At 35.1% G+C, this 26,995-nt stretch overlaps 2 protein-coding genes across 7 annotated transcripts in view; both read left to right on the plus strand.

Annotated features, from left to right (window-relative positions):
* The window catches only part of LOC132201685 (uncharacterized), a 167,582-nt gene that overhangs the window by 98,965 nt on the left and 41,622 nt on the right, over window positions 1-26,995 (plus strand). The window lies entirely within an intron of this gene.
* Window positions 23,054-24,280, plus strand: LOC132192433 (uncharacterized). The gene is made up of 4 exons (XM_059612400.1): window positions 23,054-23,085; window positions 23,201-23,402; window positions 23,709-23,828; window positions 24,080-24,280. The coding sequence occupies exons 1-4, from the start codon at window positions 23,054-23,056 to the stop codon at window positions 24,278-24,280; spliced, it is 555 nt and encodes a 184-aa protein (XP_059468383.1).

Genomic DNA, 26,995 nt, shown 5'->3' on the forward strand with positions numbered 1-26,995 from the left:
AGCCCTATGTGTAGTCTTGTTTACACGAAACAATATTCGACGGCGCCCATACGAACACACGTGACGTCAATATTAAAGCACACGCGTCGCGCCATTCCATTTGAAATTTAAATCCGGCCGCACTTCTCCCTCAAGCCGCCGCCACCGTCTGCCCGGAGGCGAAATACAAATCGATTCTCTCGTGACAGATGAAACGTACGCAAATCTTTCGCGCAAGGATTTTTAGGCTTTCAAATATTGGATTTGCAGTATCGTCTCCCAATATTTAACGCTACCACTTGGATTCAAAATGAAACATTTTTCCGAATGTTTTCCCTGCAACTTCCGACGTGTTTTACACAAAAATTTCCCAACGCAACACAGGTTTTCCGGACACGTTTTACAAAAGTAAAATACAGTGTTGTTGTCACTAAATTTTTCCTCCGTAAATATTTGCTGAATTTTGTGACGTTAAAAAGCTAAAATTACTGTGAATAACCATATTTAGGTATTTTTTTTTCAACTAGAAAAGCTGATTACAATTTGCATTATGAAATTTTAGTGAAATGAAATAAGGAAATTATTTGTTTGAAGAAGTTGACACTCGAGGAGATGATCATGGAAATTAAGATATTTCAACCTTTTTATTAATTTTTATTAATTTTTTAAAAGATTTCTGGAGAGGAAAAGGAATCAAATGTTTATTTTTTATTCTTTCTTTTCATGGGTTGTTAAAACAATATGAATATTAATTGATATAGACTTTTAATTTTTTATTATATTTTGAGCGTAAAAGGATATTATGTTTAAGGACGAAATCAACTTTATTTTCGTATATTTACGATAACTAAAAATTTCCTGTGTATCTTGAATTATTTAAAGCATAATCTTACAATTATTTACTTAACTTTAGGAGCATTATTTTTTTGTGTAAAAATATTATAAAAAAAATAGTTTTTAATTTTATATTAATGTATTATATTATTATAATCTAATTTTATGAAAAAGCAAGATAATAATGATTATTTTTTATAATTTTAACAATAAAGAAAAGTTCTTTATAATCGTTAAATTGAACAAATTGTAGCTTGCGTGATTACATAAATTGAGAACAATTCCTGCATCATCCCATGTGTCTCAATGCAAATAATCCTGAATCCGCGCATGTGTTATGGTCGAAATTAGTTATCACATAATCCCATCGGACCGCAAATCCCTGATTTTGCAAATGGGCAAACTTTCAGCAAGCAGAACGTGGCGGCAGGAAAACGCCAAAAAGCAGATTACATAGGGAGAGCACCGCAATAGCGTACAATCCTGTTTTCATCCTAATGACTTCCACAATTACAAAGTTGCCCCATTAGGCGACGAGCGAGCTGCGGAGAAAGTTTGCAAAACCGCGACGAAATTAAAAAGAAAAGGATCTCCCGCGAGAGAGAGAGGAGGGATTAAATCGTCGTCGATCGTCGCAAACAAGACAGGTGGTGTCACAGCGCACCGATGAGAGACAAGTAAGTAAGTTATTTCTGCTCCCTGAAAGAAAAGCGGCAGGTGTTGCCGCTCTTCATGATTAGCCGCGTCGCTTTCAAAAAGATCTTGTGTTTTGTTTGGCCCTGCGAGCCGAGCCCTCTCGTAAAAACGTCGCAGCCTCCCTTTGAACAAAAGAGGCACAAATCATTACACACAAGCACGGAATCTTAATTTTTAAACAAACTCGAAAGCTTAATGGTGTTTGAATGAGTTTAAATTCCTCACAAATTAGCCCAAATCCGTTTCACTCAGTATTTTAAAAGCTCGAATTAATCCACCTAAAGTTGTATTTTTCTTTTTTAAAAAATCTCCACTTTGTTCTTCCAAAAGAAAGGTTCGAAAATAGAATCGTGCTGTGATGTTGACTGATGAAAATTTCATAAGGCTGACTGTTTTCCTCCTTCAAAGAGGAAACGGCTGAATAATAAAATATAATTTTCGCGCACATCAAACGCAGCCGCACTCATTCGGCGTGACAGATGCTCGCAGAAAACGCCCTCAGCCGGAAAAAAAGACTTTCTATTTTTTTCACTCTCGCGTGTTTGTCTTTCAAATGTATGGAAAAGCTGCAGGTGAGCGCCGCCGACGGGGAAAAATCAATCCGAAAAGAAAAGCTGCAAAATTTTATCGCTTTCCAATCCACTTTGCGCGCCATCATTTGATGGATGGAAAGCTCGAGTGTTTTTGTCATTCCTCCGCAAGCTCCATATTTTCATATTTTCCGCGCCAGCTTTTTCCGTTCGAGCGGCAACTAAAATTTATTACGCCAACTCCATTTTCAATCCCATAATGCGCGCTGCCTACTTTTATTTGATGCATGTTTATTTGCCCGCCGCAGCGCCCACGCCCGCAGGTATACGCACCACTCAAAAATTTGTGCGGCTGAAAATCGAATTTAAAGAGGAGAATGTTGAAAAAGAAATAATATTATACATTATGCAAATGTTTTGTTTCTTTTCACGGTTTTTTGTTTTTGTTTTTATGTCAAAATTTTTAAATAACATGTGATGTAAAAAAATTTAAAATTTCAGATGAAACATTTTTTATTTTGATAAAATTTTATTGAATGCTCCATCATAAAAACCAATCTAAAGAATTTATCTCCTCTCACAAATCCCTTATAAAGAAAATCGTGAAATTAAGACCATTAAAACCAGGCTTACAATTAGTCTTTGTTTCAAAAAATAGTTTTTAAATTAAATTCTAAAAATCCCGTTTGTTCACTCTTAACATCTTTTCAAAAACCCCTGCACTTAATCTTCTCTTGATAATTAAATTACGAAAAAATGCTGAAAAGCTTTATGTATTAATCTTTTTTTTCAAACTTTTACCTCTGCAAACCAATCGCTCATTAAAATCCTATCAGTAATTCTACTGCTCTCAATTTAAAGTAAATTTTCAGAACTTTTAAACACAACAAACAATTAAAAAAATAAAAAATCAATTAGATGTAAAAGCACATCCACCAAATCGGGCCACACTCTCAATTTCTGTTATTATCTCTCGGAAGTGATGTTTTTGAAGCGATGCCAAGTGCGACGTCTTTATTTTTATTTTTAATTAACGACCTTTTCACTCGGCCGTAAGAAAAAGCCATTAACAACCCCAAATGGGTCTCGAAAGGACCGATCCGTCTGCTCGCCTGCACTCGTCTCAATTGCGTGTATGGTGTATAAAAAAAATATAATCCGTGGACGAAAGAAAGTGTTTGGGCACTTTGTCAGTCATCTGCTGGCGCTTGAGCCGAAAATTTGGCACTATTCGCAGCCGGCAAGAGAAGCTGCTAGGCCGGGGCACAATAAAGTTGCGCAGTTTATTCGAGACGTTCCCTTTAATTCTATCGACCCGCGGCGGCGGCGCGAGGGTTGCCTGCACTGCCGAACAGCCCCTGTCGCTGTGCTACACAACCCTGCCTCTTCGCACCAAAAATCCGCGGCCCCCGAAGTGTATTTTATGCCGCGACGACATGATGAGATATTCATTTAATGACCACTCGAAAAAGCACGGGGCCTCCGCCGGGTGGGTGGAAAAAGAGCATTCGAGGGCCCTTGCGCTTGGTCCTGCCTTTTCCAATTACATGTACTGGCGATGCCCGGCCGCACAAGTCGCTCTGCATCTTGTGGTGAAAAAACGCTGCTTCTTCAGAGTTAACTGCATTGTGTGTGGGGGAGAGAGAGCAAGAATTCCTTCGTCACATGCTTGCTTCAGTTGCTTTGTACGAGAAGTATAATCCAATATAAACGGACTTTCTTGCCTTCAAAGGCCCGACCAAAAGATATAGATCATTGTATCTCTAATATTCTATTAAAAATGGCGAAGTTTACATTTTAATAATTAGCAGATTGAAATTATTTTTTAAGAAAAGTTACAAAAACCTAGTCAGTGAGTTTTGATTGAGTGTGTTTTTTATCAAAAGGATTTCATGATCATTTATTGATTCATGACTCCACGGACTGGTATATTTCTCATTTTTCTGGAAAATCTTGAATGTTTTTTAAAATTATTTCACCAGAAAAAATCCATCTCAACATTCAAGATATCTTCACAATTTATTTTGGCACATTTTCTCAGAAATCTTCAATTTCATATGCGTTCCCTTTTCTTATAGAGGTTGTAATGTACAGAGTAGCAATTAAAAAATATATTAAATATTTTTCTGAGAAGTGCAAGATAAACTTGAGGGATTTTTCAACATTTAATTATTAATTAGCACAAATTTATTTAGAATATTACAATTCCAGTTTTTGTAAATATTTAGAGAATATAATTATATTTTAATTTCTTTTAAAAATTAAATCTTATATCTTTGTGATTATTTTTCACGTTTTCAAAGAATTTAATGAAATCGGGTTCTTTTGATTTAATTTCTCTAATTCTTTTAAAATTAACGCCAAAGACAATTATCAATATATTGGATAGATCCAGGTTATGTCATGAAACGATCCTGCCAACAATGATGAATGAAATTACAGCTATTAATATAATTTTTAAGTTAAACTTATTTTATAATTTAATAAACAATAATTGAATTACCTCAAATTTAAAGCTCTTTACATTTGCAAGAATCACTTTTTAACATTTTTTCGCTCTTGTAGCATTTGTAATTTCATCTCCTAAAATTAAACTCTACAATTTCCTCTCATTTACAACTGTACTTTTTGCTCACTCTGGTTCAATTTTCAGATTTTTTTACGTTCGTTTACGAGGTGCAATAATTTTTTATTACCGGACCCTGTTGGCGCTACTCGGCAGCAAATTTTGATTAGTTCCAAAGCCCGGCGCGGTTTTGCTCTGGAAAACAAAACGTACATAAAATGATGCATTCTGCATAACCTGGCAATTACCGTTGCCGCGATGGCAGGCACAACTGCATGGTGCAGCTCACTTTGCTGTTGGGCAAATTAATTTATGGCGTTCGACGGGTTGCATCACATCGGGCGGGCGCTCTGTTATGAATAAATAATTCGCCAGTCCACTAATCGATGCATATTGCCGCGCGCGTATTATTTCGTCCGACGGCCTTTTGACATGTCGGAGAGTGGCCTTTTAATTCCTGCTTAATGACCGACGCCGTGCGCTCCGCTGAATTAGCATCCAGTGAATGTGGGGCCTCTTTTTGCCCAGCAATGGAATTCGACCATATTCATCCGGCGCCACGGATCAACGTCAAAAGCAGATGCCTCTTTCGCACGGCGCACTAATCACTCCAACCACCCGCAGTTTGTCCCTATTTCCATTCGCGGAATTCATTTTTCCTCATTCTGCCCCATTTGTAAAAAGAGTTTGAAAGAAAAATGTATAATTAGATATTTAATGCTCAAGTAAATATGACAATTTTTTTCAATATAAAAGATCACTAATATTTGCGGCTGAAAATAAATCAATTAAGTAAACCAAGTTAAATTATTATACAAAACTACTTAGAAAGATTAACTATAATTAAATTAATTTTACCATTTATGATTAAATTATTTAAAAAAAAATTCAATATCTGACTTTTTTCCGAAAACGAATCCTTGTAGACTCAATTAAATAAAAGTTTAAATGACGAAATTTGCAGATTTATTTGTGAAGTGTAGGTTTCTTGATGATTAATTTAGGTATAACTGGACAATATAATAACATGTTTAATTGTAACAAATGTGCTGCGCCACTTTTTAACTCTACTCATTTTGTGTTTCAGGTGAGTGCTCGTGGTGACGAATGGCGGAAACACACGTAATTTTAGCAATTAACCTAGAACGCGGCGACGGAAGGTAAGGGCTGCTCGCGGCGTCTCTTCCCCTCGGCGACACACGCGACGGCCTAGACACGCTAATATAAACAAATTTCATCCTCTTTCGCGCCGGCCGACGAATTGCTGCCGGCGAAATAAATCCACAGCCAAAATAATCTCTCTCGGAAAACAAACAGTAATTAAACGCGAACGGTGGCTGCGCGCGGCCAACTCGCACGCGATGTGGTTTTTGTCCAATAATTGCAAACATCCATCATTGCAAAACAAGACCGGCAAGTGCGCGGCCTCGCCGAACTCTGAGCGCGCACCTCTTTAGCCCAATTCGCACAGGACTAGACCCACGTGTAGGCAAAAGCAGCCTATCCAAATAATTACAGAATTTTACTCTGTAATTAATTTCTACAAATTATACGCACGAAATAATCATGTATAAATTGACATTTTTTAAGTTACATCCTCACAAATATGCATTACAATGAAATTGTAAACATTCGGGCTTAAATTTTTAAATCCCATTCAAAATAAAAAAAACCTTCTCGAACATATGCAAGATTGATAAAGGAAATCGGAGATAATAAAACACAATATAAAACCATTTTTCATGCATCTCACTATTGCTCAACAAATCAGAACTTGTGCTTTTAAATGGGAAGTTTTATATTATTATATCAATTCAAAATTTATAAAATAGTGGGTTTTGGAATACAATTAATGGAAAATTCGCAGAAAAGTTATTACTTATCTGAATATGAATATATATGAATTTTAAGCCACTCGTAAAAATATGGAAGTTACACCTTCGCATTACTCCCCTCTGTGTGCAGAGGCGTACGTGTCGCAGAATTATGTTGAATTATGCAGACGAATTTAAAAAGGTTAATTCCAGCGTGGGTCAGACAGATGGACGGTGGGTCGGGGGCGCGAGGGGCTGCAATATGCCGGCCGTAAATCTCAATTTGCGGCCTGATGAATGCGCGCCACCGTGACCGCCGCCCGCTTTCCACCGCGAGCTGCAAAAGATGGAAATTCGCGTGCGCGCTCTCTCTTTTTCTGTCTGCCCATGATTGATGCATTGCTAATTTTTGCGCCGGTTCTCTCTCGGCGGATCGATAAATAAAAAAGGCTCTACGTGTGTGTCACACGTGTGCAGTGCCTCTCTCTAACGCTGTCTGTCGAGCGAACCGCCCGTGGCACGCCGCGGATAAATAATTTATGGTTCGCGCCGATTTTGCATTATTTGCCGATGCGTGCAGCTCGCACGCGCTCAAATCGCGCGATCCGTCGTCGTAAAAGTGGCGGAATCCGTGAAAAAGAAGCAAATATGTGTTGAAATGGATTTGGGCGCGACACGTATCTCTGCCAAGAATCCTATCAGTGCTGAAGTAAAAAAAAATCCAGAGATAAAATAATGTATTTTTCTTAGAAAACACAGAAAATTGTATAATTTGAATTTGAAGCATTAAAAAAATATTAGAAGAAGGAATGGAAATATTTTTTTCCAAGTATTTTAAAATTAAAATTTACTAAATTGTTACTGTTGATGCCAAAATTAAACGTGGTTCAGATACTGATTATTTCTCATGCCATATTGTAATTCTGCATTTGAATTTTTATAATTACCTCCTAGAAAAATTTATTAGATGAAACAGATTTTGGTCTTTTATAAACCTTTTTTGATGAGACACAAAAACCCCATTTTTATTTAAATTCAATTCAGTGTTCGTATCAATTCAAATTGAACAATTTTTAATTATTGGACTGGAAGAATTTAAATTAATTAGAAATTACATATTGAACGTTGCCATTTAGTTCTGATCAATTTATTACATTGGTTATTAATAATTATACTTTAAAATTATTAATGATATAATTATTAAGAACTTGCATTGTTCTCAGCTGGTTCTCAGCAAGTCAACAAATACGCTAGTCAAGAAGTAAACGTATATTCCACATTTGAATACTTGCCTGATGCAGGGTCCTTTTCCCATTTCACTCGCGACCAAAACATAATATGGTTTGCGTCAGCAAGAAGGACGAAATCCGGTACGGAATGAAAACAAGCAAATTTCCTGCTCTGTCGGCAAACTAGACCCTGGTGCTCGCGTATCAACCGTGAAACGCCACCCCTGCGCGCCGACGGTCGGCAAACACCAACACACACCTATACACAAACAGACGCGCAGACACAAACAAGGCAATTATATTTGCGAGTGTGTGATTTATCTCGGGCGCGACACTAAAATATTCGCGCACCTGCAAAACAAAAAATGCAATTTCACACTCGGTCGAGCGGAGCAGAGAAAAAGTTTTGTTAAAGGCGCGGTTTGATCGTTCGGCTTTTGATTTATTTCGAACACGCCCGAATGCAATCTAATCATGCGCGCGGCAACGAACAAAAAGGCAAACCGCGCAGCGCTTTATATTCCTTCCTTATCGAAATCCAATTTTCATAAAATGGGAACATTATGTATTGGTGTAGAGGAATCCGTCTCTGCACACACATATACACAAAGTTGTGTGGGTCTGCGAAGGGTTTCGGTCGAGCCAAATCAGGAATTCCACGCGAGATGAAAAGCGAGTCTCTCTGCTGCGGTCCGTCATTGGCAAGAAATGGCGAAACGAAAACTTTGCTTCTGCCAACCGTTGCTTTTTGCTCTCTCTCGTGTTTTTATCACTGGTGTTTGCTGATGGTAAACTCACTTTTTTATTCCGACGTACACGCATTTATTTACATAATAAAAAGCAATAGCGCTTCCATATCTATTTTTGTATTTGAAAATAATTTCGCTGTCGTAATTTCCACTTAAATTGAAGGCCAATGCAATGAGTTGTTGAAATTTTTGTTTTTAATTTAAAATGAAAAAGAGTAAAAAAAATTATTTCTTTTTCTACTCTACTCTTTTTCAAATTAAAAAAAAAAAATCGTGGTTTCCTCAGATTCCTTGTGTGTATGCCGTAGTGAGAGCTTCTTTCTGAGAAGGCCGAATAACGAAAAACTATTCTTGTGCCAAAGTACCTGAAGGAATCGAAATATAGAGAAAATTTCTATTTGAACTCATCCTCCCCTTTCAAAAATAATTTTAATTCTTTAAAGTTTCAAATACAGATAAATTTGCATCAAATTGAAAAGGGTACTCTTTGTAGAAGTGGCAAAATATAATCATCTTAACATAATCAACACAATTATCCACCGCTTCAAGATTGTTGCAAAATTAATCCGCACTTCTCAAAGCTGCAAATTAGGTCACAAGCAACACTAGACGTGAAAGTTTTGAAACTGCAAAGAGATAATCTTAATCTCGTTTTAATCACTGGAAATGGCTCTTGCACTAATCCAGATCAAAAGTGCGGCGACGACCTTTTCTCGCTGCTACTCTTAATGAGCGCTGCAGGGGTGGTTTTTCATCCCTCTCTCTTCTCTTCGCCGCAACTCGTCACCCCGCGCGTATTAAAAAGTAATCCATCACAATTAACAATGCCCACAATGGCTCTTGTCATTTCGCCCTCGCTCTGCAAAGTGGAATAAAAATATATATGTGAGTAATATTTTTATTCCGGGCGTCATGTAATATTTTTCTTGGCTGCCCGGCAGGCCGTAATTAAGCGCATGCACGATAGAGCGAAAGAAACGGCGAGTAATAACGGAGAGGCACGAAATGCACTTGATTGATGTGCATTATTATTATCATCATTACGTGGCGCCGGCACGCGTTTTATTACCAGACATGCGATATATATGTTTATTGGTGTGCAAGGTGCGCACGAAAGAAAATACGGCAAAACGCCCCTGCGCTATCTAAGTACGGAGTTATTGTCGTGCGCCTTGCTCGCCGCCAATTTGTGCACGCCACGCCTAATTTAATTAGAAGTGCCAGCCGAGTAAAATAGAAAAAAATTCGAGTCAAATCCAGGAAAAGGTCATGGAAATTTTTCACATTACCTAGTGCGGTTTCGGACCTGTCGAGCAGATTGATCAATTTGTCAAAAAGCAACAGAAATTACACCCCCACTAATGCAGTGAAGGCAGAAATCAAAATTCGATTAGATTTAATGATTCATAAATCATGTGATGATGTCTGATAAAATTGATTATAATCTTAAGCGGCGCCCAGAGTTGGAAAAGTTGAAAATGCATTGCAATAAAATTAATTAATTAAATTAATCTCAATGAACCGGTTTGTTGGAAAAATCGCCCCAAATACACTTTTTTTCAGCTGCAATTTTCAACTATATACAATTCATTTTGAGATTTTGTTTCCTTTTACAGACTGAATTTTACCTGAAACCACAAATATTTTGAAAAATGTACCTTTTTTTAAAAATTGTAATTTTGATTCAAAAAACAATTTCATGTTAGTCTTTTTCTATTAATATTGCCTTTTTGTATCTTAATTCTTAAATAAAGGATTTATATTATTTTCAAATCTCAAGAAAACAAAAACGGAATTATGCTAATTTTTATAAAATTATTATAAATAAAAGTAGATCATTTAATTATTAACTTACACAGAGTCCAATCGAACCTAAAATTATATTTTAGTGGAATTTTGTCAAATTAAGACCGAGCACACTTACTTCCATAAATAATGTAGTTTGCTAACTAATTGAAAATTAAGAATGGTATAATTATTTGAAAATCAGACACTAACCTCCGATCAAGTTACCTCAAATCTCTATCAACAAAACGTGGATTTGACCGGTGCAAAAAATATCCACCCCTGTATACTTTTCAGGCTTCGCACCAAAACACGCATTGCTAAAGCCGAAACCTCGCAAGTGGGCCGCGATTTATGTCTTTTTCGGTCCCCTAGTACGTTTAATAATAATAATAATAATCTGTAATCAGATGTAAACCGATTTGTAAGAAAAACAACCGCAAAAATTATCATTACCTCTCTTTCATGCCATTGAAGGGTGTCGCGCGAGTTTTTGGAGCGAATTATTCGCCGCCGCCGGTAAGACGATTAATTTCGCACAGGAATTGAAAGGCCGGTGGAAAGTTTGCGGCTGTCTCGCGACCCTCCCTTTCTTTTTAGCCGCAAAAGCAGTGAGTCTGCTGTTTATCCTGCCTGCCTCTTTCTTTCTGGCAAACATTTCCCTTTCACTCTGGGGGCCTCCCTTTGCACAATCTTTTTGCCTTTGTGCGTTGATGAAGCAGGCAGGAAGACTTCACTTGCAAACTCTTTTCTTGCGTCTCGGCCCGGCTGACTGGCAACTCGACTGCCTCCCTGCCTCGTAATTTGCCGCAGACCTTGATTGGCTCGGCTGACAGAAAGTGAAATGGGAAAACGAGCCTGTTACGGCAGCAGTGGTACGGCGGGGGCCACGTCTCTTTGTCCTCGCGATTGCATGTCGTCCCCCTAACGATTGTGTCTTGCTTTGAATAATTTATTCAAACGTGTGCACTTTTGGAAACAAAACTACAACTTTCTTACACTCTTCTATCAATTGTTTAAAATTTGGCCCACTATTAGCTAAGAATTGAGAAATTTATTTAACTCGCTAAAAATTTTTCTCCGATTGGGCTTGGGAAAACGAATGATTTTTTTGGGAACTAAGTGATACGATAATTTTATTGTTAGTAAAAAAAAATGCGAATTATTTATGTTGCTTTTAGGTGAAATTTTTAAAAAGGCAATTTTTTTTTGAGGAGGTGATTTTTATGTGTGTGACATTTTATGTTTTCAAATTCTAATGATAATATCAAAAAATAAACAAATAAATTAGAAAAGGAGGTTGATATTTTTAAGAATAAAATATTCGAATATATCTCAATTTCAACTTATTAATCGTATATATATGAACTTAATTAGTACTTTTGATCTTTTCCAACAGGCAAGTAAGACATTAATTTTTCTTCTCTTTTCAATTCTTTTTCATTATTCACACAATTTCTTGCAATTTATTTTTGATTGATAAGAATAATTAAACAGCAAGTTAATCAATTTAAAAATCATTTAAAGCAACTACATAATTTTGAGGGAAAATTGTTTATTTTTTTAATTTTTATATTCCAAAAGATGAATAAACATTCTTTTAGGAAAATTTAAAGATATTCAAATTTTTTATCTATTAACGAATTGGTAAAACTTTGCAATTCAGTAATACTTTGCCTTCTCGAGTCGCGTGAATTTTAGATTTTAGTCGAATAATACATACATCATTCCATATTTGGTTAATTGTAAAATCTTTTTGACCAAAAATTTGAAATTATGAATTTTATATAAACTATTCCTGAGGTTTCCCTTTTCTTTCGCTCTGCACTAGACAAATAATAACAATAATTCATCTTTCGCGCCCGCGTCTGGCGTGCGGGGAATTTTTTGATTTATCGTCTCCAAATGAGGGGAGCATCGCGGAAGAATTAATCACTATTATCCAGCGAGCAACCCCCGGTGGCTTATTTAAAGCCGCCGTCTCGTGATGGAGTGCGAGAGAGAGCACCTTGGGAGGAAATAACTGGCTAGGGATGCAAATTTTATGCCTTCCTTGCGTGTCTTTTATTGATTTTCAGCGGCGACCCGCGCACACGTCTTCAGACGAATGTTATACACTTCCTTCTTCTCACGCCATTTTTTTCCGAATTAATCTTGGGAAAACTAGGTTGTCCTCAATTGTCTCCCCCCAAGGTCTCATTTTTGCTTTAGAGTGGCCTGATTAATTTCGCCCAAACAAAGAGAAAAATTGTAAAACAATCTTAGATGCAACATAGAAAAATTCAAGGATTTAAATTGAAAGAAAAGCTACCCCAAACCATGTAAAACCAATTTTTTTTCTTTCAATTTTTACTCTTTGCATTTGTACAGTTTGTAACACTAAACAGCAATAAAATTTTTCTTATCATATCAATGGCGATTAATTTTATATTCATATGATATTGAATACAATCATAAAATTGTGCAATATATTAATTTAATTATACTTTTTTCATCCTTAATTATTATACAGAATCAACATATTGTAAAAATCATATAAAGCATTGGAAAATATTTCATAGCTTTATAAATTTTCAGATCTTTTTCACAAGAATCATTCAAGGAATTACTATTTCATACAACATATTTTTAATATTAAATTTATTATTATTATTTCACTTTTGGCACATCTATTTTGGTCTACAATTTTATTAAAACCAAATTTTCTGGCAGGATTTTTAAGGTTTCGTAAAAATTTCAACAGCTTCAAACAAACTTATGTATTTTGTAACTGCGAGTTAAGAATTTATTAGGGCTTTGCGCAAAATACATTTTGAAGGCCTATTTGCTTTCTCATCTGGGGGCGTGCCTGGGCAATATTTCTCTGCAAAGTGGCCATATTTTCAGGGTCGTTAGGAGGCGAGCGTTTGTTTTTCACAAAATGCAAAACCACGATGCAGCGCAGCTGGGAGCGTCGGCGGAATTACTCACATTTAAAAAGTTTTAACAAGGCGAGTGAAAATAATTAAGAAGTTAGCACGCGGCGCAAACACATAATTCGAGTGCAAAGCCCCTAGAGCGGCGGCGCGCGGCAGTTAAAGCGCTCGCGCGAATTTATTGCCCCATTACGGCAGTCAGGTAATGGGGCTTGAAATTATCCCGCGCCTAATTAAAAATATAACGCAGATGTACACAACGCAGCGCGCTCCATACGTCCGAAATCGTAAAGGCGCAGGTGACACAAACACATTTTATCGCGTCAAGTCCCTTGGGACTTCGTCAGAAAACATTTTCTGATTAATTCTATTTTAACGATCAATGGAAAGGATGCATTTCCGCGAGGGAATACATTTGAAAAGAGTGTCAAATTTAGTATTTTAAAAGAAACTTTCATATCCATAACCAATGTCCACCTCAAAAGGAATGCCTTTGATAAGCTTTATATTTATTATTTATGCAAGCGAATACAATCTTATATTGTGAATTATTGTAGATTATTTTGCTCCTGTTTATTTTTTATAAAAATACCAAATATGTACATGTAGGGATAAAATTAAGACTTTAAGTTTAATAAATATTCAAGTTTAATCAAATAAAAGTTTTATTCATTTTAATAATAAAATTATATTTATACACAAATATGTTTTAATAAATTTACAAATTAAAATATGTGTTTCAATAATATGTTTTACTTAGAAAATGATGATTTTGTCAAAAATGGAAAATATTTGAACTGGAAAAAATTCAGCTTGAGGCAACAAAATTTAATGTGTTAGTACTTTTACGAAACTTGTCATGTACGTATTTTTTCTCCTCTTAATTCCGTAAAAGCAAGTTTAGTGAGATATAATTTCATAATAATTGTCATAATTGTCATCGACGACAACAAGAGATGCGGAATATTTCTGTTGGCACTTAATACACTTTTCGGCAAAAATATTTAAACTAAAATGATATCAGAAAATTACGTTAGGAATAAATAATTATTGGAAATTTATTTTCTCTGAAGCGAGAACTTGTTGACTTTGTTTTTTCATCTTTTCATGCATAAAAAAATATGCCGCAGAACAATAATTTTGTAAATGAAATAACAATTTACAACAATGATGTATTATAATAACAGATAAAAAATATTCTAAATCTGCATAATAATTGGAAATCTCAGAATCTCCACTCTATCAGGAGTGATCATCAAGGCGAAATAAATCGAAAGTACGAAGCCCCGAATTTCTTTCACATTTTTTTCTTTGTCACTCCTCTCCGTCGTTCTAATTTTCCGTTGCTTTCAAATGGGAAAAGAGGAGGAAAAAAAGAATATGAGAAAGAAAGATAAAAATCCGCGGCTGTGGCGCTCGCTCGCTGGCTGGGATGTTTTTGCGCGAACAATGGCGCTGCTGGAGCCATTACAGAAATGAAATGTCGCCGAATGAATGCTGGAAAGATATTCTTGCTTTTGTGCGGCGTGCGCGCCTTTGTGTAATTCTCGGCTGATACTTTTAATGAGCGGCGGCCACGGCGAGTAATGATGCAGCGACACACTTTTTCATTCTCAGAGTGTAATCTAATGACTAGGGCAACACGATTCGCTTTTGTACTGAGAGCGACGAGTGAACGGCGAATCGCTGCTGCAATTATTTTGCTCTCGCTAATGAACAACTCACTCGATACTGCTTTTTGCTCCAAAGAAAATTTATCCCCCTCAGTCGGATCTTGATTGAAACAATTAACTTTATCGAGAAGACTGATGAGTGAGCTGGAAATACTAATCTTTAAAGTCACTTTAATACTAATTATAATTATATTTTACTGGCCCTATTGATCTGCGTTTATCAGGGATCATGGATGAAATTCAAACAGATGAATTGAAAAAAAAGAGGTCAACGTATGTACTTTCATAGATTTGTAACTGGAACAAATAATATAGGAGTTGTCCCACGACGATTTTTTCTAATCATGATTGCATTTTTCTCTACAAAAATTTCAAAATTCACGGTGGATTTTAAGCCATAAAAAATCTTGTAAAAAATGCATCGTCTTTATTGTCTCTTGTGCCTACGTGCCTGATGAACGAAACAATTTTAAACTTAAATGAAAAATTCTTATTGTAAAACAAATTGTAAAATTATATGAAGCATAATTTTTAAACAATATTTTATTTTTCTCTTTTTTTATCAATTATTATGATTTTATATTCTTTTTTTTTATTGAAATAGCAATATAAATGTAGTAATTTATCATAAAAATTGCCCCTCAACTTGCGTCGCACTACAAAATTTGGCAATTGTTATGACGCATCCTGGTCATATTAACATTGCAACTTTTTTTGTTCTTTCTTTGTTGGGAGGGGTTCCGTCTCGCACGCCCTTCAAAAATGCGCAGCTAAACATGAAAAATTATATTCCGAGTCCAGTCGAGAGTAATAGTTATATGATATAATCGGGAAAACCCACCCCCGTATAGCATTTTCAATCGAGCGAGTCACCCTCACTCCCTCCCTTTCTAACCCTGCAAGAATTTATATAATATCAGGGGTTCAAAATACGTGTATTTACGAGGCGGTCAAAAGTAATGATGCGTCGTCCTCTCTCATTCTCAGCTGACCAGAACGCTTTGATGATTTATTTGTATCGGGGCGCCAAACGTGCCGCCGTCGCCAATCGATTTCATTTTCCTAAAAGTTGCTTTTGTACCAAAATGATCTCTTTGGCCGTTTACTCTGAAGAAAAATGGGCCTTATGTAATAAACACGTCAGCCAACTCTCATTTTCTGATTGAATTTTTTCCACTTCACTTCTAAATAATTAAAAAATAGCCAGCAAAATATTTGTGATTTGATGATGGTACTTCTTCCAGGTTAAATAATTTAAATATGTTTGAACATGTCTCATTAGCGAATTGCACTTAACTTGTACTGATTTGGTTTCACATAAATTAAAGAAGACATTAATAAATATAATGCAATTTATTTTCTTCAATGACCTTAATGAGACAAACCATTGACATTTTAAATCTTGAAAAAAAAATTTATTGCAATATTCAGTACAAGCTACTTTTTATTGAATTATTTTAATACAACAAAAAGGAACAAAACTTTAAACTATTATTATTCAAAGAAAATAATTAAACATTTTTAAATTTTGTATTAATTTTGTTTTTTTAGTCTCAAATAATGTTTATTTATGTATCACCTGGCAATCGCTGCCTAAATACATCAACCATAAATCATTATTGCAAATCGGTTTGATTGGTTTTTCAAATTTCATATTATTAAATAATATTATCAAAGAGTATTTTTATATTTTTTTTTTTTTTTTTTTGCCCTTTTCTTGCCGTTTCCATTATCTGGGGAAATAAAAAAGCGGCATTTCCCTTTTTTACATCTCCAATGATTTTCCCGTTCGCATTTTGCGCTGACCTTTGCTGCAAAGTGCCCGTCGGCCTTTTCGGCCGCTCCCCGAAACGAACGGTCAGCCAACGCAAATGAATGACGGGCCATACATCACGTTCGCGGCGGCGTCATCGTGCACAGCCTTAAAAATTCACAATGCCGCCGCGTGAGAAAATTACTGCTGCTGGAAGCACGAAAATCGATATTGTGTACAAATTTTCCTTCCCATCTTGTTTGTGAGTTCTTCCCCTTGTATTTTTTATTCTAAAAGGTTATTAAAAATTCCGAGCATTTTTCTTCTCATCAGAAAATGTTTTTAACGTCCAATAAAAATTTGCATTTTGAATTTGTTGCAATTTAGGCTTTTTGTGAATCAACTTTCATTACACGATGCGCGCGGTGGCCATCTTTTTAATTAACGTCCACTTCACTAATGAGCTTTTTCAGCCTGCCTTGATTAATATTCATCGGCCGAACACGACACAGTGAAAATTATCGCCGGCGTGTGAAGTCCAATCAAAGGCTGGCGAAGAGCAATCTAGCTAGCGTTTGATGAAAACAAATTTTTTCCTCATTTGCTCACGTGGTCTTTTATTTAGAGCTAATTATATTTTATCAGCTGCAGGTTTACAGGTGCATTTAAAATGAGCGCACTGTAATTTAGACGTTAATTATTAAAATCGAAGCAGCTTTCCCGTCCATCAAACTGTCACTGCCAGGTGTATAATACATTTCAATTAAATTTAGTATGGATATTGATTTATAAATTGAAAAACGGATTATTGGAAAAATTCAGAACTGAAAAAAATATTTATTAATATATTTAAATTTCTAATGTTAAGCAATATTGCAGTTCAGCTATTATATCAATTTGTAATAAAACATAACACTGAAATTTTGTAATGAATATAAATTATAGACCTTTGAAAATCAAACTTCAATTACTGTTTGAAGACTGTTGACATCAATTATCAGACTGGTTAATAAAGACCATTTTTCAGGCTAATGTGACCTTTTTAGTCTCAAAACTCTAAGGCAGAAAAGTCATTGTTGAGCTAAAAGTCTTCTACAGTGAGTCATTTCAAAATCAAATGTGATGGAAGGAATGTAAAATTAAAGATTTTCTATTTAATTTTTGATTCAGCAAAAATCTTTGTATTTTGGTATAGCTAACAATATGAATAAGAAATATAAAATTGAATTGCATAAAACTGGCCTTCCTCAAAATGAGATTATAATCTTCCATAAACTCATTATTTGGATAAATATTAAAACATTAAAACTCAATAAGTTGCCTAATTCACCATAGAAATTAATTTCGCGCTCCATGCATATGTAATAATGCGCCCGAAGGCAGGATAAGAAAGCGGGTTTAATGAACCACGCCTGCTTTTAATTATTCAGACGATGATTGACGTGCAGCGCGAGGGTGCATCCCGTCGATCATCAAACCAAGCTGGCAAATATTGAAATTAATTGAAAAAGCAGCAGCCGGCTCGTAAATTAATCAAACGATGCGGGCGCGCGTCCTGCACAATCGCACGCGCGCGCGTGTTGCAATTTGCTCAAAGTAAACAGCAGAAAAAAGAAGAGACAAGGTCCGGGGCGAGGGAGGACTGAATTACGGCGCCACCCGAACGCAAAGTAATTGCCCCTGAGGGCGCTTCCTTCCCGAGCAGGATGATACACCTCTCGTCGGCGCCGGGGCGACCAACTTTCAAGCATAATTGCTCGGCAAGATTTAATTATAACCGCCAGCGAGTGCACGCAGGGCGAACAAACTTTGGCTCCGGATGGAATTACAGATTCGTCAAAGCGGATTTTCCTCCATCAAAATGCCGAAAATTTGCAAAAGCTGACGCGATGTAATTCAAATTTAGCAGACGTTCAAACGTACACAGGGAACGTTCAACAATGAAACAGTAATAATGATAATTTAGTTTGTAAAAACATTAATTATTTATGGATAGGAAAAATAAGTTTAATGTACCTATGTGTTAGTTGGAAGTAGAATAATTTAAAAAAATAAATTAATATTTACAAAACGCATGCATTTTTGAGTGAAAACTTCTCCTAGAATGATGTTTTGAAATTTGTCACATTTTATAATATACACATTTTCCCACCTCTATCATTGATAATACAAGACGATTATAAATTTAAACTAAATATGGTTTTAGAATAAAATAATATTAAAAATTATAAAAAAATCAATACAAATTTATTTGCTAATAATTTCTTTTAAATTTTGTAACAGTTTTAGTTTCTCAGATTCTCTTATCTTGTTAATTTATGGCAGAAATTGATGTTCCAAAAAGCATTGAAGACTGTCAAGAGCTTTATATATTTTTATTTGCGGCAAGCGGAGTGCAAGTGAGTCCCCAGGGTGGTCTCTTTCGCTTTCGCTGTCGGTCAGGTGGGCTGCCAAGTTAGCCAGCAGGCCAATAACGATCATTGCGCATTAGCAGCTGACCAGCGCAACCGATTCGCAATCATCGCGTGTTCCAGTCGATATCATACTCGATTTCTATTGCAAACAAAGGGGGGAACAAACGGACATGATTGTTTTGACCGCTGCTGATTTAGCACCTGCGAGCCACAACGCTGATCCAAATGCGGAAAGGGAGAGGATAAGCAATAAGTCAAATATGGTCGCCATCACTGCTAAAAATTAACAGAGGGGAAATGTGATATCTTTTTTCACATCCTTTGTTTAATTTTTCTCCCTTGCGAATTTGTCTTATAAATTGATTTTATTAAAAAGGTATATTAATTAAAATATAATTTTATAATTATGCTTGTTTATCGATATTAGATAATTTTATTTTATATTTTCAATGCTGAAAGAGCTGATTTACGATTTATTTATGAGAATGCATAAAAAAAATGCTAAAAATTAACAAATATTTTTTCGTGCTCATTATAAAGCAAAACTTTCCAATTAAAAAAGTGTGAATTAAATCTAATTCTGCAAAAAACAGCAAAATTTTGTTCCATATTTCCGTTGAAAATGTTAGGGTCTTTTTACCCCATAAAATACTGATAATGCCTAAGTCTTCTCATATCTTAATTGCTTTTATAGCAAAATTTCAGTAGCAAATCTTTGTCGCTGGAAAATTGACTTTTTTCCTTTTCACCAGGAAAACGTTGCATTTGAAAACGAAATATAAAAAGGAAAATTTAATTTTCGAATATCACGAATATATATTTATCCCTGTGGTCCATAATTTTTCATTGTAATTTTTGAAATCGAAAAATCATCTATTCTGCCTCGAATCAAACCCGTTGTGAATTTTTTGCATTCCACCGCGTACATGTTGGAAATAATTCGCGTTTCACCGACGCTCGGAGCCGCGCCGATTGATTTTAATCAAAAGCGGACGGACTGGCGTCAGAATTCAATGAGCCCGGCGCAAATTAATGTGGCCGGGCGCGGAATGCTCGAACGTATACGTGAACTGCGCGCGTGCAATTTCGTGTTTGCTCTCGCCGTCCGTTTGTTCTCCGGCTTTCCAACATATTTATTTATTATTGATGTGATCCGATTGTTCTGCAAAAGCTGCAGCGGCGGCACGATTGTCATGTTCGTCGGCCCGCCGGGATTTCGCCCTGCACGATTTATGACCGCCGCGCTTTTGTCTTGTTTTCCGCCCGCGAAATACCACCGCGAAAAAAGCGGAAAGAGCAGCGAATTTTTTTTTAAACAGAAAAATCTGAATTTTAAAGTAAATGATAATCAAAGAGTTTTAATATAATTGCCAATAATTGTAAGAACCAAATGATCAATTTTTATTTTTTTATTTCCTTTTCAATTTTGCACTGTATTTCGCCTTAACCCATTTACAACGAATGGATAAAAAAATATAAGCTGGAAATTTTGCCACATCAATGCGGCGGATGGAATCTCTTTAAATGCTGAAATTATCACCGTAGATTTGAGAGTTCTAAAAATATCTGCTTACAAATAAATTAAAAATTTGACAAAAATTTTCTATGAGTTTTTATTTTTGAGGTGCTCATCAGTGAAAATTTTAGAACAGCAATGATTTTTTTTCGTTGCAATAATACCAATTATTTAAGTTTGCAACACAAACCGTGCATGAAAGAAATAAAACACGTAATGAATTACATTTCCCTTGAAGCTGGCAAAATAGTTTATTTTCCAACTAACATCTCCAGTTGAAAATAAAAAAAACGTTTTCCAAATTAACGTTTTGCGTCAGGATGTAAAATAGTAATTAAACCCGTGGAGTAATGAACATAAACGCGGCGTGAGAGCGTCGGCCGGGTGCGTACGTGTAACTAATATTATTTGATGCGAATGGCTTTCGGTTGTGAAACGCCGAGTAATTAATGCCTCTCGTTACGCAATGCGCAGAATTTATGCATTCGCCGGTGGTGCCGCTAAAATATTCACGAACAGGTTTTATCGCGGGTAATGATTATTTTATCAGGTATTGATCAGCGCACGGCACGCGCGACACGTTTTCGCAATTAAAAAGGTAGGACGGGCGTAGTTTTGATTATTGAGCTGGCGTGTGTCACTTGCGATTCCAAATCTGTGCGTCAGTCAACAGTCCTAATGGGCAACACGATTCTACGAGAATTCCGTTTTTTAATACTATAATTAGGCATAAAACTTTTGAAACATAAAGTTCAGTATGGTTGATCATTAATTTTAAAGAAAAATTCTTTTATAATAAGTAGCATCATACGCGCGCATCCCACCAAAGAAATTATAACCAGGTTCTGATAAAACAATTATTTCGGTTTCACCTTAATATATAGTTTGTGAATTTCTGAATCAATAAATTTAGAAAATTGAATAAACAGAAAATTGTAAATGGCTAATTTGCTCCAAAAAAGTGTAAACAGTTAGATAATATTCTGGTCTCCAGTTTAGTTAATTGGTTATTTTAAAGTTGATCAATTAAGCTGTTTATTGATATTTTTTCTTTTTTAATTTATTCAGTATCAAAGAATATAAAGTAACAAAAAGGCCTCCTCTACGCTTTTTTTTTTTTTCATATCAACAAGGAATTAAAATAATCGCAGCATTTATAATAGTCCAGAAATAAATCGTTTTACCTTGCTCTGTTTTCCTGCTGGAAAGAAAAATGATAACATGACGACGTAGCTTTAAAATTATAGAGTCACTTTTTATCTTTTGTTTTAGGTGAAATTATGTTGTAAAAAGCCTTGAACTTACAAGGAAAAATTACATTTACATTCCTTTGGTCAAGATTTAAATGTTAATATTTCTACAGCATAATACTCTCATTATTGCAAAAACAAATGTGAAATATGTTTTTCAAATTCTATTTTTGTGCTGTTTTTATGTTTAAATAATAAGTGACAAAATCAAAAACTAAGTTAACACACATTAACTGAATAATAAAAAGTTTACATAGAAACGGACGTATGATGCAACAAAAAGATATTTTAGTTTTCAAGATGCCACATTTCGAAAGTTTAGAACAGAACTCAAAAGAGAATTAAAAAAAGGAGAAGTGGAAGTGCCAAGGTAGGGTGAGTTTATTTTGTTTGTTTTTTCAGGCAGATAAAATAATAAGTGGTTTTAGCAACACGCAAGGCAAACGACACTATTTAGACCGCCAGCATGGAAACCAAACGTCTTCTTTCCTTCGTACTGTTGTTTTTGCCACGTGAGACCATTTTTAAATTTTAAAACAAGTGTTAATTTTAGAATATTGAATCAATTCAAATGAAAAGATTATTAAGATTGTTGCATTTAATAATATTGCGATGTAATTATTTTAAGTTGGCGTTGCAATCGATTATAAACATTCGATCACTTATCTTTTCAATGGATCTTTGACAGAGAAGGCAACCTTTGAGATTTGCGACTGATATTGATATTTTCAATACACATGTTTGAAGAATTTTTTCCGTCTCTTTAAAATCATTTTCAATTTTCAAAATCTCATAACGCGAGATTTAGGTTTAACTTAAATTAGATATTATTCTTGCGCTGCTAAAATCTTTTTTGTTAATTTATTGGCATATATCGTCAAAAAAAAATAATAATAATAGTTTCTTAAAAATCAATTATGAATCATTTTTCTATGAATACTTCGTTTTTCAATTTTGAAGGCAGCATTTTTCACAATTTATTTTATAGTTCTCAAAAGAGAAGTTCAAAAATTTCATTCCTCTATAGAATATTGCGTGACAATGTATTTGTATATCGTCACCACTGCTAACTATTCAAACTAGCCACATCATCTTTATCAGAAATAAACAAAGTTTAAAACAAGCAAAAATGCAACTCATTTTATTTTTTTCTGAACAGCAATCTCGGCCACGTTCGGACCGAAAGTGACTGTGAACTGGGCCAGTCAATTTCCATACATTGTATGACCTCTCTATCCAAAAGATTCTACCTCATTTACATGAATAATTATTTTATAAAAATAGGTCAATGTAAACGAGATCATTCGATCATATGAACACAACACTCCTGGGCTCATCATAAGCGCCAAGATGGTGTTAGTCGACGCCACCCTTGGCGACGAGTGAGTGTTAATCCAACTCAAAATACATAAATTTATTATATTATTATTCGATTAAACTTAATTCTTAATTAAAAAATGAGGATAAAAAAATTTACGACTACTCAATACATCCCAGGGACTCGGTTGTAAAGGACTTCACGGTTACAGACCACACCCTTCAAACCCAGCCAGTGGTCAGACTAGTAGGATACACCTGGCCTTTCAATGTATTCAAAGTCTGCAAGCAATTCGGACCATCACGATTCAACCTGACTTTGAGTAATTTCCATGACTACCAAGCGAACACAGCTGCTCAAATTTTCTTTTTTGAGGCCAACGTGAGTCTGTTAATTTTTCGTCAGAATTTGACTATAATAATTCACGGACTAAAGAGCAATAGATCTATTCAGATCTATTTAAATAATAGCCAAATTGGACAATATTTTGTTATATCAATTAAAATCAAATTATAAATTTTAAAAAAGAAGATTGATTTTATTGACGTTAATATGAAGTAAAATAACTGTCATTTTCATTATACCAGATCCAGCAATATGAAAGCACTGCAAGATTTTCTTAGTGAAAATCGCTTTTAATACCAACTAAGTTTTATTGATTTTCTCTCATTCTTATAAAAATCTCAGATTCTGAAGTCCAGATCAACCGTGGTGCTATCAGACACCAACTATGCCACCGTATATGCCGATGGTAACAGCGCAAAATATGCATGCATCGAAAAGGACACAACCACCGACATTTGCATGGTACAAAAATTATTATCAATACTCTTTTTTTACTTTTGCCCTTGTAAATGCTACAAAATTGTAATGAACATTGTATTTTTTACAAAATTTTGATCATGCCCAATCATACCTGAATACACAATCCGTTTATGATTAAAAAAAAAACAGTATAAAAGAAAAACTAATGAAAAATCACCTTCATTTTTGCCACAAGAAAAAGCATTTCGCTCCAAAAGAAACAATAAGATAAATATTGAATTTTTTTTAATCAGGACTACTATACTGACTCCTACTACACTCCAACATTTATACGGAAACCAGTGTTGGTTGTTAACAACCGTGTGCAGGCGGTACACAGAGACATGAAATGCAATGAATATGATGACAACTCCGAGGAAGGCGTTTTCTACAAGATTGGCTACTATCGGGATGATGTGCTTGGAATTCCAAATATTGTCATCGACAATCCCTGAAAATTCACAGATGTTTGTCTGAGACAGAGGCGTTTCATTTGTCAAATAAGACAAAAGAAAACCTTTCTTTGAATGCATCGTTTGAAACCTTTTCCATGAATTCTTGAGCAATAAACTATGTAATTTTCACTTCAAATATTTTACTCGTTGACTTTTTGAGAATAAATGAATTGAAATTGAATGAATTTGTCAAAACACTCCCTCTAGTTTTTTTAATAAAGCAAACTGGAGTAAATAAATTAAATACTGAAATAAAATGAGCTGCAGGGAACCATTATCTGCCTTCAATGTAAAAATAGTAGAATTTCGAGTTTTCTGAACAGGAGTTTCAGCTGTAGAGGTTATTTGAAATAAAAATTAATTTGGTCAATTTATATTTTTTTGATGGGAAAGTGATTTCAACCAAAAAAAATGTTTTTCTGAATTCTGAAATGTGATTCTATTTGAACAGGTAAAAAATTGCACGTTTTTTATCATCAGTCATTAAACATAGTCTTTCAATTTCATTAATTCTGATTAAAGTGATCTACAGCTAGTTATTTTTTTTTCTTTTTTTCAATTGTTATTTTTGGCCTGCAATCAGGTTCAAAACTTTTCCCAGCCTTTTGTCAGGGAAGTGGGTCAGTTTGTTCATTTTCCGAGCCCCGGTTCCGGCCTCAGGTGCCGCCCCGGGCACGCACACACCTGTTATGATGCAGGCGCATAAATTTCTCTCCGGGCCGTCGTCGTTTCTCGGGGGTTTTATTGGCCGGGTGCATTACCCCAGTGCTAATGCACCGGCGGGGCGTGTTAGCCCAAGCTTTGGGCCGTATTTAGTGCTGACAAGTACGCGCCGATCGTAAACACGGCGTTTTTATCGCGAGCCACTCCACCTACCCTTTTCAATAATGCAGCCGGCGAAAACAGGTAAACTGCACACCACTCGGCCGGCTACGTATCGACAACAGATAAAAACTCGCATTTCTGCCGCACGCCAAGACTTTAAGGGCGCCTGAGTTGCGAATTATGAGGCAGCCCGCTCGGAGAAAATTTCATCAGCCGATGGAAAGGGTTTGGCGAATGGCTTTGCCGGCGAGGTTACGTGGTCGGAAAACGAGAGCAAAACACAGGTCTGACCGAAAAGGGCTTTTTATACAATATTGATATTTTATTTACTTTATTTCCTGGCATTTTTTTGGCCTCAGGCATTGATATGCTATAACAAACAAACTAAACGAGGACTTCAATAAATCCACAGGAAAAATTGTTTGCATATTAAATTTATCGTTATGATCTTTTGTCGTGGAAAATTTGTGGAAAATTTGTGGAAATTTGTCTCATCTCTGAACTAACAAGGTTTTTCTTTTAAATTTAACAGTTTTATATGTTGAACCTCAAACTTTTTATTCTTTGAGGAAAAGGAACAGTTGATGTAAAGGAAAACAGTTTGAGGAAAAGGAATTAAATAATTTTGTATAAATTTTACAAAGCTGTTGATAAATATTTAAATTCCATCTTTTCCCTCCCATTCCATCAAATTCACTAAACGTAATAAGTACCAAATTTTTCTTTAATGAAAGATTAGCGCATTAATAATTATTTGCATTCTCTTTTGAGATCAGTGCAAAAATTACTATATTACTTCTGTGGTTTTCTTGTTAAATTTTTTTTTTAATGAAATAACATTATCTTTAAATTTAATGCAATTTGGTTTGAAGTCTTGTTTTTCTATATTGTTTAATATTTAATATTTGCCTTTACTCACACTTCAGCAACAAAATTTATTTCCCGTGTAGATCATATTATTGTACATATATCAACGTTGATGCAGAGAAATTGTACTTTATTTACACCAGACCAACTTTTGCAGATTTTATAAATTTATTTTCAATCCATTAAAATGGAATTGGAAACCCTGGCATATTTCATTATCAAATTCAATGGAAATCATCGCAGCAACTGAAACTGATTCGTTCGGATTCCACTCTGAGCCAACTGTCGGCGGCGGATTTCTCTGACTCGGCTAAAACAGTCAGCTCGGCGGAAAATAATAAAATAAGCCTCGCTGATGCGAGCCGTTTTTCCGCTCCGAGTAACCCACAGCGTTGATGCTGTCAGCATTAAATATCAACGCGTTTAATTGGCACGGATGAATTTTGCGCAGCAGTCAGCTTGAATCGGACGTGTGTTTAATGGGCAAAAAATGATGAGAGCAAATACGCCGAATTCCCGCTTTTTCAATTAAAAGCAGCTAAATATGTCCAAACATTTATATTATTTAATATTGAAATTAATGCAATTAAACTTCAATATTTTGTTCTTTATTCACTTTTAGCAAATTTTTAAGTAATTGAACTAATAGAGGAATGGCAAAATAAGACGAAAAAAATTGAATATAACTCATTTTTTTTGTAAGTTAGGTACAAGGCGAAATGCTCGCAGTGGTCTTACAAATTTTATGGTCAAATTGAGTTTTTCCATTTGTAAAATTTGCTTATTTCATCAACTGTCTCTGTTAATTTTAAAATTTGTAGGACCATAGACGATTTTTTTTTTCAAAAAATTACCTTTGATTTATACTTGCTGATTAAAATTTTAAAGTAAAAGACCAAAAACGTGTTTATTATAGACTATAATAATTATATTTTTGATTATTGTTTGGCTTCTCACGAACCTCTATGAAATATGTTGATCCAAAGTATATTTCCCGGAATATCTGAAATTTCATTGAAAGTT

This window comes from Neocloeon triangulifer, unplaced genomic scaffold, assembly GCF_031216515.1.
Source record: "Neocloeon triangulifer isolate White Clay Creek 2 clone unplaced genomic scaffold, ASM3121651v1 ptg000001l, whole genome shotgun sequence".
Taxonomy (NCBI): Eukaryota; Metazoa; Arthropoda; class Insecta; order Ephemeroptera; family Baetidae; genus Neocloeon; species Neocloeon triangulifer.

Excerpts from the sequence above, each read along its gene's own strand:
- LOC132192433 (XM_059612400.1), top strand. The coding sequence starts at position 23,054 with ATGGTGTTAGTCGACGCCACCCTTGGCGACGA. Across the intron at positions 23,086-23,200 it reads GACGCCACCCTTGGCGACGA|GGACTCGGTTGTAAAGGACT; the intron begins GTGAGTGTTAAT and ends AATACATCCCAG. Across the intron at positions 23,829-24,079 it reads CAACCACCGACATTTGCATG|GACTACTATACTGACTCCTA; the intron begins GTACAAAAATTA and ends TTTTTTAATCAG.